Genomic DNA, 12,662 nt, shown 5'->3' with positions numbered 1-12,662 from the left:
CACTGGAGAAAATCTGAAAGGGGAGGAGACAGAGAAGGGCAATATTGACCTGAGCAGTAAAAAGCTGTGATTCTGTTCAGTCAGAACAAACACAACATGCATACTTAGCGAACAAAGCTGCAAAGTTAAAGCAGAAAGACAATAACCCAAATTCATTATTATATAAATATTAAGTCAGTGATACATAAGAACAAGAACACTTAAAAATTACTTCTCCACTCAAACTGAATCTGAAAGATTAAAGAAAAAGATGAAATTAATGGCCTAAAGAACAAGTATAAGAAATACCTCAAATCACAAAATCAAAATGTGAAGATAAATTGGTCACCTGATGCAAAGAGCTGACTCACTGGAAAAGACCCTGATGCTGGAAAGATGGAAGGCAGAAGGAGAAGGGGGCAACAGAGGATGAGATGGTTGGATGGCATCATCGACTCAATGGACATAAGGTTGAGCAAACTCAGGCAGATAGTAAAAGACAGGGAAGCCTGGCGTGCTTCAGTCCATGGGGTCACAAACAGACATGACTTAGCAACTGAAAAACAACAATGACAGATATATCATGAAAGAAACACTAAGGAGATCAAATATGCAATAAATAGATTCCATGAGGAGAAAATTATTACTGATAAAAGAGGTAATAATTAAATTAATAATAAAATTCTAAAAATCTTTCCTAATATGAAGACTTAAATCTATAGACTGAAAATCACTGAGGTCCAATTGAAGATTTGATGACAAAATACATACAACTAAGAATAAAAAGAAAAATTTACAAGCATTCAGAAAGAATAAGTGGCCTACAAAGGAGAAGAAAAAAAAATAAAAATAGCAGTGAGTATATGCAAGAAGTCAGAGTACATCACTCTTAGAACTTATCTGAACAAAAGATTCAAGAAAATATCAACTAAATAACAAATGGACCAGAACAGACACATGAAGATGGAGTATGATTAAAAAGGACAGGAAACAATGACACATATAACTAAATCTGACTAAATGGCAAAAAATAGTAAAATCATTTCAGTAAAACACTGGGCTTAGAGGTGGGGACAGAATTTGTTGTATCAATCGCTAAGTTATGTCTGACTCTTTGCGACCCCATGGACTGTAGCCCAAGAGGCTGCTCTGTCCATGGGATTTCCCAGGCAAGAATACTGCAGTGGGTTGCCATGTCCTTCTTCAGGGGATCTTCCTGACCCAGGGATTGAACCTGCATTGCCTGCATTGCAGGAGGAAGAATTCTTTACTACTGAGCCACCAGGTAAGCAGGGGCAAAATGGCGATAAACAAAAGACTCATTGGGGACTAGGGGACTGAGAGAAGTACTCTAAAGAAGGGAAACGGAAGAAAAGACAGAGCCAAGATGAGGGAAAATAGCGCATGTGAGTGAAAGAAATTGATTTGAAAATATGAGAGCGTGGAAAGGAAGCTAATCACTAATGGAAAGTAAGAAAGTAAAAGTAGAACAGGCGACTTCCAAAATGAACTATCTAGAAAGGCTTTGCTTGTTCTGATTGCAGTCTTCCCAGGTTTGTCACTTTATATATATTTTTAAAGGCTATTGACTGTATTACTTTTATAAACAGAGCTTTAAGTGTTTCAAGGAATTTTAATCACTAAGTTTGAACATTCAATTGACTGTTTAGGGGGGCTTAATGCTTAAGCTGAATCCAAAACATAAGGAGAAATAAGATTTAAATTTTTTAACTTTAAATACACAACTTAATAACCAGGAACTCTGATAGAGTTTTATAATTTTCTGTGCTCTCAGGCCCTTCTTGTATACACACACACACACACACACACACACACACTCATACAGACAGATATAAGAAAGGCTCACCCTGGATTCCATCCCAAAGAGTTTAATTAGTGAAATACCAAGAAAGTCTTGTACTGGCATGCTTCATGGTTAAGACAGACTCATTTCACACATTAACAAAGACAGCCTAATGGCTAGACTCCAACACTGAACAAAATTTTCTGAGAGTAAGCAATGTTCATATCAGACTCCGATTACCAATAAATTTACTATTTATGTGCCACTGATGAGACAACTTTGGGTGAAAGTTATATTTCATATTGAAAGAATATTTCAGGGAGTAAACTATACTCAAGGTCACACATCCAAAATTACAAAGTAATAGAAACATCTTTTTTGTTTTTTTGCAAAATACACTTTTTTTTTTGGTATTGTACATAACAGATTATCAAGGGTGTGATGACTATGAAAAGTCACAGAGTTTAAAATAGGTCTGGGTGTGATACTGATATATATGTCAATGATAAGCTGCTATTGCTACCTCTCTATCCTGGGATTCCTAAAATGAGAAATTTCTACAGAAGACAAAAGAACAGTAAGCATATTAAAAGCAAAGAGTTGTGGGTTTCCAGAGGAATTTAGCCATGAAAATAGCCATCCTAGATCTGAAAGAAGACGTAGATCTGAAAGATCTAGAAGAACTAACATATTCCAAGCCCTTGTTACCTATTTGGGCTGCTGCAAAATCTTTTAATTCAAAATCTTCTAACTTTTACCTCATTTCAAATGAGGCAGAGAATAAATAAAGCAAGCAACCAACCAACCAATCAAATGCATGAACCATTTATTATTAGCTTTATGACGCTATAAACCAACAAACACATTTCAAAAAAAAATTAAAATATGTACGCCAAATTATCTAGCTTAACTAGAGTCAGAAGCTTCTCTTAAAAACAACTGTCTTACAATGGAGATAAAAGTGAAGATCTGACTGAGATCTGGGCATCTGCAGACTCTGATCTTTAAAGGTATACAAGTTCTAAAAATGTGGTTTAATTATACATACATATCTCTGTAAATGTTTCAAACTCTATGTCATTGTTTGTCATACTAGGCTATGTATCTACAATAACGTGATACTAGAGAACACTAATCAAGGTCATATGATAAACCTTTCTGCCCTCAAATGCCAAAAAACTAGACCCTCTCATGACCGTGAGTCAGTAATAATTCCCAGGTGTTCTCCAGGTCGTATCTTTAAAAGGTCACATTATTGTATGCACTATTTCACTTTTATGTTGGCTGCATAACTGATATAGCACCAGTGCTCAAAAACTCCTCAAAGAAGGAATTTCAGAACTGAGAAATAAGCTGCAGCTTCTTAAAGGTTGTTATTTACTAGAAAATAACATTTAGCAGCAGATATAGAAAACAATTTTTATAAAACTGAAGTCTTTTACTTTCAAGATTAATTACACTTATCTACACATACTGACAATATGGTTTATGTGGCTGTCTGAGCTATAGTTTCCTCATTTGGAAAATGAGAAATAACAATACCTACTTGTTAATTGGCTATACCCTAAAACAAAATTTTAAAAGTTTTTAAAAAATGTAAAAAAAAAGGAATGAATTTAAAATCTAATTCATAAGTTATTTGGAGAAAAAGAATAGTACACAATTTTCTGCCCTTTTTCTGAGAGTATGCATGCATGGAAATTAGACTGTAATCGTAACAACAGTTTAGCTAATGTATATCAGCACAGATTTTAAAGAAACAGGTAAAACATTTCTATATTTTTTAACTATTACACTGATTTTACAAAAACAACTGTCACAGACAACATTGAGTTTACCATTGCTTCTCTCAAGGCTACAACTACAACTCCCACTATCCAACCCTCACCTTCAACACCCACACACATTTTTTCTGCGAGGCATCTCAGCTGGAACATCAGGGTGAACACTATGCAAGCACTCTGCTGCGCATTTCCTCATGTCTGACAGCTGAATAGGTGAGAAACACTACATGAAATGTGGCCTTGCCTTGATCTCTGTCACCCTTATAAATAAAATAAGATCAAATCTCAAAGACATACTTGGTTTGGGAGATTCATGATGACAGTCAGATATGAAATAATATTGTCAACAGGATAAATGCCCTACAGTGTCATGGTTTCCTAAAACAATGCACCACCTAGCTCAGTTTCTCAGGGATGAAAATGTGGTCCCATGGTCCTAAGGAGAAGAAAAATTCAGGCCTACACAGATGAACTGCCCAAAGAAATCCCCAGACAGCCTCCTGTTGCCTCGCAAGTAAATGGAGGATCTTGGAACCAAGTTCATCACAACAACAAGGACCAGGCTGTCTCCTCCTTTGACAAACAGGTCGAAATAACTTCCATGACTTTAATACTAGGCCAAACAGTTCTCACACAAACACAATAAATACCTTATTCCCACCGACTGTTCATGACACACAGAGCGTATTTAAATCTATGGAATATGTGATGTGAAACATCAGTACACCTTGGGAGGGAAGCAGCTTAGGCCAGTAAGAAAGGCTAAAATAAAAACTATAGAGACAATGAGAAAGTTGACACAAAAAAGAATTTCGCATGCTAATAAAATGTTCACTTGCATACTTTGAACACGTGAATTATTCTTTAAACTTTAAAACATAAACTACCTATTCATTTTAACCCACTAAATTTGTTAATCAGTGGTTATCAAGAGTTCCTGACATTCAATGTGATATATGTATAGTGTTAGTCATCGTTCAGTCATGTCCGACTCTTGGCAACCTCGTGGACCGTAGTCCACCAGGCTCCTCTGTCCATGGAATTCTCCAGGCTAGCATACTGAAGTGGGTAGCCATTCCCTTCTCCAGAGGATTTACCCGGGGTCAGAACCCAGGTCTCCCGCATTACAGGCAAATTCTTTACAGAATGAGCCACCAGGGAAGCCCCAATATTCAATCTCTTCTGTCATTTAACCTAGACTTTAAAAGTAAAATCTGTGAATAAAGAAATCCTTTGAGAAAGAAAGACTCTTTTTTGAACACTAAACATAAAGACAAGATCTGATGAAAATAATGATCCGGTCTCCTACTCAACTACCCATAGATAAAATTGTAAAAGGTGTTTTAATTGCCCATGTGGGTGGCAGTGGTAATATGTAGTACAAACTTCTCCCAGGTTTGTTTTTTTTCAGTATCTCCAAAAGAGAAATTAACTTGTTACACCTGTTGAAAAAAAAAAAAAAGCCAGAATAAGGCTTCCTAAAATGGTAACAGCACAACAGAATTAATACACAAATGGTACTGTGTGTACAAGGGGGGTGAGACCTCTTTCTTCACTAATGAACTGAACTTGGAGAGCTGCTTAATCAGGTAGCCTTCCCAAACACTTCATTTATGAAGATACAATTAGAGATCAAACCAAGAGAGAATTGCTGGGGCAGGTGGGAGGAGGAGAGCTATAAGGTGAATGAAATATAAGGTCAGAGGCTTTGATCCATGAAATAATTAATCTGGACGTAATCAAAATGTTTCATACACATGAATAAGGGAACAAAAGCAGCCACACACACACACACACACACGGAACATATTCCAAGAAAAAAGAGGAAGAAAAATCTCTTAGATTCAGATCCAAGTCACTTCTGTTAGGTACAAATCAGATACAGGAAGGGGTAATAGTTCATTATGAGTCTCTACCTGAAATTCCTGAAATGCTACTACAAAACCCGTCTAACACCTTCTCTTCCTGGTGTTCTAACAAGTCATTTAAAATGCCTTTTACAAGCTCAGGGCAAGTTGTGGAATGAAGAATGCTATATACACAACTAGAAACCCGTCCTCTTCAGCTCCAAATCTTCCCCCAGAGAAAAGAAATCTTACTGAAAAGAGGTTAAAACAAAGAGGATGGGAGGGTTGGGGAGCGCAGGTGAGGGAGGTGGAGAGAGGGACAAAGGTGAGACACGGAGAAAGAACGGACTGTGAATTATTTACCTGAAATTCTCTTCCCCTTCTCCCTCTTCACTGCCAGTCACCTGGGTTATAACTTCCGAATCCAACCAAAACACACTGTCATCTCCCGATGAGCTACTCTCACTTTCGGTCTCCATCGTGTATTTTAGAAGCTTAAACCTCAAGGCATGGGCAAAAGCACAGCCGTGTCCAGGCTGTTCAGCTCTACTGATGTACACACAGGTATGCGGCTGGGGCACCGGTAATAACGCGATCATGCGGGGCCACAGGCTATTACGTGCAAGGTTAATTACAGCTGAGGCACAGACAGGAAGTCCCAGGAAGCACCCTCGATGTGTCAGACTGCTACGCCTGGGGCACGGGACCCCTCCCACTGCGTTAGGCTCCGCGACCGCCACAACCAAACACACAACCCAAATGAAGGTGAGTTTTCACCAATTCCTATTCATTTAATAACTATCTCTCTCTTCTCAAGCTTTCTAGCTATTAAGTTAAAATTAGAAATTTTCAAGATTCAGACTTTTCTTACCTATATCCTTTTTCTACCTCAGACTTTATTTTTATTATTTTTTAATTTTTATTAGATATAGTAGACCTGATAAGCACTGTGAACCAATTCAACGTAATTAAAATTTATACAATTTTCACACAACAATAGGATACAAATTCTATTCACGTTCACCTTAAATTGAAGTACAGCTGATTTACGATGTCATGTTAGTTTCAGGTGTATAGCACAGTGATTCAGCCATACATATGTGTGTGAGTGTGTGTGTCTGTGTATTCTCTTTCAAACTCTTTTCCCTTACAGGCTATTACAAAATTATTGAGAATAGTTCCCTGTGCTATACAGTAAGTGTTTGTTGGTTATCTATTTTATATAGTAGGGTATATATGTTATCTCAACCTCCTAATTTATCCCTCCCCCCGTTTTTCTCCTTTGGTAACTATAAATTTGTTTTCTATGTCTGTGGGTCTACTTCAATTTTGTAAATAAGTCCATTTGTATTTCTTTTCTTAGATATAAGCAATATCATATGACATTTGTCTCTGACTTCTTCACTCAGTATGATCATCTCTAGGTCCATCTATGTCACTGCAAATGGCATAACTTCTTTTAACTTAAGCTGAGTAATATTCCATTATATATACGTACCACATCTTTATCCATTCATCAGTCAATGGACATTCAGATTGCTTCCATGTCTTGGCTATTGTAAATAGTGCTATGAACATTGCGGTGCATGTATCTTTTTTAATTAGTTTTCTCCAGATATATGCCCAGGAGTGGCACTACATGATCATATGGAAACTCTACTTGTAGATTTTTAGGGAACTTCCATACTGTTATCCATAGTAGCTGTACCAATTTACAATCCCATCAACTGGGCAGGAGGATTCCTTTTTTTCTACACCCTCACCAGCATTTATTATTTGTAGACTTTTTGATGATGCCATTCTGACCAGAGTAAAGTGATGCCTACCTCATTGTAGTTTTGATTTGCATTTCTCTAATAATTAATCAGTGATGTCAGGCATTTTTTCATGTGCCTGTTGGCCATCTACAGTCTTCTTTGCAGAAATGTCTAGTTAGGTCTTCTGCCTATTTTTTGATTGGGTTGTGGTTTTTGTTTTTTGTTTTTTTTTAATATTGAGCTGTATGAGCTACTTGTGTATTTTATAAATTAATCCCTTGTGAGTTGCATCATTTGCAAATATTTTCTCCCATTCTGCAGGTTTGTCTTTTCATTTTGTTTATGATTTCCTCCATAAGAGGAGAAAACAAGAATATCAGAGACATATAGGTTTCCTCCATAAAGGAGATAAGAACATACAATGGAGAAAAGACAGTCTCTTCAATAAGTGGTGCTGGTAAAACATTCTCTAACACGGTATACAAAAATAAGCTCAAAATGGATTAAGGACCTAAATATAAGACTGGACACTATAAAACCTTTAGAGGAAAACATAGAACACTTTCTCATATCCTTTTAAATTCACCTCCTAGAGTAATGGAAACAAAACAAACAAAAAAACAAATGTGACCTAATTAAACTTAGAAGTTCTATCTCTGACTTAAGAAAGGTAAACATAAAATTAGAAAGGGCTCTGGACCCAACACAATGAGAGGCACAGTTATAGGTCTCAGAGTTAAGGAGGATCACAATATACAGAGAAGATAAGCAAGGTCTCAGGACTTGCCCATCTTCATGCCTTCTACTATTACACCCATCTTTCCTTCCCCTCAATAATAACTGCCATATACACCTTTGCTCAGGTATCCAAAGTGGGACACAACAGCCAGGCCTGTCCGTGGCTTTTTAAAGGAAAAAAAAAAAGTAAGTATCATAAGTTAAAAGATGCTGACAATTACAGAAATAGAAGCATGCAACATTTTCACACACAACTTAAAATACAGGCACCTAGAGGAGCAGTAAAATGACTGGCCAGGAAACGAGTGAAAAGTACAGCATCTCCAAAACCAGCAACAACACAACTGTTACTTAAAAAACAGCCATGCTGGTACCAATCACCCAGGTCGGGTGTCTGCCTTTTACTGACAAGCCTGGTTTTGCACTAAATCTGACCAGATAAAACTTTAAAAGGAATCTACTGGGATACCCTTGAATTTTCATATTTGAAAATAAAGGAAATGAACCATCCAGCTGACTTTGTTTATAAGGTACCCTTCTTTTCCACAAAACTACAACTTATACTATGTGTTATTATTTTAATTTTGTTGCTCCAAAAACTATATAGTTTTAATCTACTGACCATGTTGGTCATTCCAAAGAGATAGCAAGGAGATGGAATTAAATTTAACCCCTTCCTCATTTCATCCACTGAAATAAATTCCCAATGCGTCAAAGATTTAAATGTAAAGATAAAACCATAAAAGAAAATCATGGGAAATCTTTTGATCACGTCACTGTGAGGAAGTCCTTTCTAAATATAACTTTAAGAAGCCTTGAAACCACAAAAGACTGATACATTTTACTACATACAAATTTAAAAATCTTCCCTAATCAAAAAAAAAGTCTTTAATTATGAATAAAGTCAAATGTAATTAATTAAGTAAAAATATTTGGAAACTATCACAATGGGTTAATTTCTTCAATATATATATAAAAGGTGCCTACAAATCTTTAAAATCCAACAACACAAAAGATAAACAGGCAAAAAGCATAAGCAGAATAATAACAGAAAGACATGAAAGAATCATAAAAACATAATAAAACTTATTTACTTCACTCATAATAAAAATGGAAAAAAACCCACAATAAGATGCCTTTTTAATCTATCAGGCAAAGATTTTTTAGTTTTAACAAGCTGTTGGAAGAAGATGTGGGAAAATGAATATACACTGTGAATATATACTGGTATAACCTCTGTGCAGGGCAATTTGGCAAAAAATCATGTGCTTTCATAGACCCTATTTATCTTTCCTTCTAATCATTTATTTTACTCTTTCACTCTCATGGTTCATTTACCTCCCTTCCTCAAGCACTTCCAAACATGAAAAAGTACACTGTAAGCGGCATTTGCACACAGAACACCATGGGCAGTCTGGCTACCGTGAGAGCATCAGGAAGTCTCCTCTTCCAGTCCTGCTGTCACATCAGACTCCCACCTCTCCAGCCCGCACCCCACTGCAGGGAGAGCCTCCTCTCCTCCCAAGCTGACTTATGCACCAAGCAGTCGTTGAAGACTTGTTCTCACAGTTCTGACTGTGCTATCAGAAGTTTTAGAAAAAAAAAAAAATCTGCTTAAATTTGGAATCAACATGTGGTCGTTCTTCTCTGTTCTCTTTGGTAGCTTAGGAATATCTAGCAAAAATCAAAGATAGAGGCAGGAAAGAAACCAAGCAGAGTGGGACCCGTGGCCACCAGAGGTTGAGAGGGCCATTCTTACAGACCATAGCGGGGATTTAACCCTTTTTCCTGATTGGTTTAAAATCTGACCAGACTCCACTCCCACCACAAGCTTTTCAGAGCATGAGTCCCTGACCTAAATTCCAAAAGTCGTCATCAGTAGTTTAGAACCAGCTGATTCTTCATCTTCCACTGACCAACAGGCAAAGAAGTTGAGGGAAAGAGAAGCTCCCAATTCCTACAGGAAGGGGAAAAGCATTCTTAGCAACAGTTTAAGAATCCCAAAGTAGAACGCATTTTTTTTTTCAAGAGGAAAACAATTTAAAGATATAAATCCATTAAAATGTAGAATGAATACACAGTAAAAGAATGGTTGATAATGGATGACATTTGAATATTATATATGGTACTTTTTACATTAGAGGAAAATCTTCAGTCACTGAAAATATCTTAGAAGGATTCTTGTTTAATTTTCCTAATACAATTATTTGATACACATGTATACACTACAGTCAGACACACACTTCACATTTAGAATACATAATTTTCTGAAGAGCCATGTGGTATATCTATTGTGGAGTCATAGCTGTGAAGCATTCTGTGGACAAGCTTCCTCTACTTGGCTAGAAAATGGAACATTTCATGCTAGAGAAGACGTTGCTTCTTAGAAACATGTATTTAGAGACACACTAACTCTGAACTGTTCAAAAGAACTAAATGAAATTTCCCCAAAAAATGGCTACCTGAATATGTCATCACAGTAATACATTCATGAAAAAAAAAGTTTCATTTCAAAAAGCTTATTACAAAACCTAGGGGAAGAAAACAGTTTTCAATAGAACTGGAAGTATCAATATTTTGAAGTCAGACATAAGACTCAAATCTCAACCATGCTGTTTACAAACTGTGTGGTTTGGGGCAAGTAACTTAAATTGAGTCTCAGTTTGGTGATCTCTAAAAGAGTAATAACAACTTTGTAAGGTTAATGTATGGATCAGAAATAATGCAGGTAATAAAATTATCATATTGCACAGTATAGGTAAGACTCGTCCCCCAGAAATGACCAGCCATCATTTTCATCATTATCACTGAAGTCATAAAATGTTTTTGTCACTGTGATTATACAAAAACTGAAGAGTGACATATCTCAATCTGCAAATGTTTGGCTTAACTCTGTAATTTTTACCATTATTTAAAAGACAGCAGTAAGTTAGTAAATAAAAGGAAACCAAACTCAACTAAATTAAGAGGTCATTTTCTAATTACCTGAATCACTTTTCTGAATGTGAAGAATGCAAAATTAAAAATCAGAACTAAAAGCTCATAATATCACCTCATGCATTACAAAGTAAGTGCATATAAAATTAGATCTTAAGTCAATTCAGCATGACATTTTCAATCTTCTTAATAAGTGATATTAGGTAGAAATTTCACAAGTATATGAATAAGCTCTCTCAAAACTCAAGTGAAATGGTCTATCGTTTTAAATTAACTTCTACATCTTTATCTAAATAAGCAAAGATTAAAGGCATACTTGCTGGTATTCAAGTTTTAAATATATACATATATAAAATGTTCATTATAAATGTAGAAAATTACTTTCAATAAATATAATCTCAGGTTATGCTTTCACTGAATCACTACCTACCATCAATTATTACACATTCTAGAATCATCTCATATAAATAATACTGGTTGAAGAAAAATACTTCAACATGACAGGCTACCTAACTGGACTCCTCCAATGCAATTTTTAACCATTATATTTGTTTGGAATCAGTAACTACAAAAAAAATGTTTTAATGTGATTCCATTATAAGAAAAATCATATTTTCAATATACACAAATATAGAAAAAAAGCTTGGCAATCTACACAACAAAAGACTGTGGGCAATTCTTACTTTCATCTTTAAATTTATCCACAATGTTTAATTTTTAATATAAAAATGTATTAGCTATTTCAGTTTTTAGTTTTAAATAAATTAACTTCCTGAATTAAAAGATCTACTCTAGTTTCTTCTCTTGAATAGTTGAAGGCTAAGTTTCCATCTCAACATACCATAGATATCAATGAATATAAAGAAAAGATATTATGATAAAAACTACATTTTATGATGTCTCAAGCAGTATTTGCAAAATAATAAAGCTGTCTTTAAGTGTCAATTCACAATCTTCAAGTTGTATCACTAGGCCTTTGCTGTGATAAGCAGAAACTGGACTAACTTGATGTTTACTTGGAGAATTGATACACAATTCGCTAAGCTACCATCTCACTATTACAAGTAGCACTGAAGTGAAACACACAAAGCAACTGAAAATAACAGTACTGATTTTGAGTCTATGGTTTCCATTTTAGAAATAATGTTGGATTTTTTTTTTAATTTAATGAAAACCAGATAACTCAAATTCCTTCGGTGCCACTTATTACCTGTATGAATATGGGTAATTTACTTAAGATCTCTGAAGCTCAATTTTCCTCATCTGAACAGAATAAGCATGCCCAATCATACTGCAGTCAAAGTGATTAGATGAAACAGTATACATCAAGTACCCATGGAACACAACATTTGTAAATAAAAGATGCTTTAAAAATGGAAGGTATAATTTAAAATGTTTCATGAATCGAGGTTTAGGATCTAGTAAAAAATGCTAAGCTCCTTTGAAGAGGAAACAAAATTTTCATAAGGGCTCCTTTAAAATTATTAAAATATCATTATCTCACTTCAAGAAATATCACAAATACCCAGTCAGTGCACAAACCTTTTTTTTTTTTTTTAACAGTTTGTTTGAATCAGGAAATCCACACATGATATTTTAGCTAATACTTTAGTTAATAATCTTGAGATTTAAGGGTTTCCTCTCCTCCTTTGTTGTTAAGTATCTGTTGAAGAAATCAGGTCCTTTATGATCTCCAGCATTCCAGGCCTTGCTGATTCTATCTCTCCCAGTAGTGTTGTTCTACCGGTTCCTTGAGCTCTTATTTCCTTTACAGGCATTAATTCCTAAAGGCTATATTGACTGCTTTAGTCTCATG

At 35.5% G+C, this 12,662-nt stretch overlaps 1 protein-coding gene across 9 annotated transcripts in view; it reads right to left on the bottom strand.

The window, feature by feature from the left end:
* The window catches only part of ARHGAP32 (Rho GTPase activating protein 32), a 189,903-nt gene that overhangs the window by 114,816 nt on the left and 62,425 nt on the right, over positions 1 to 12,662 (bottom strand). For 2 of the 9 annotated variants that reach the window (XM_081536544.1, XM_081536545.1), the window contains exon 1: positions 5,778 to 5,893. The exons of 6 other annotated variants lie outside the window; for them this stretch is intronic. In XM_081536544.1, coding sequence (XP_081392670.1) covers positions 5,778 to 5,893 — 116 coding nt within the window. Of the gene's footprint in view, positions 1 to 5,777; positions 5,894 to 9,764; positions 9,867 to 12,662 lie in introns of those variants that run through there. One more of the 9 variants, XM_081536551.1, reaches the window with a different exon arrangement.

Source organism: Giraffa tippelskirchi, chromosome 10, assembly GCF_054371585.1.
Source record: "Giraffa tippelskirchi isolate mGirTip1 chromosome 10, T2T-mGirTip1v1.2.pri, whole genome shotgun sequence".
Taxonomy (NCBI): Eukaryota; Metazoa; Chordata; class Mammalia; order Artiodactyla; family Giraffidae; genus Giraffa; species Giraffa tippelskirchi.
This window is presented reverse-complemented; position numbering and strand designations above follow the sequence as displayed.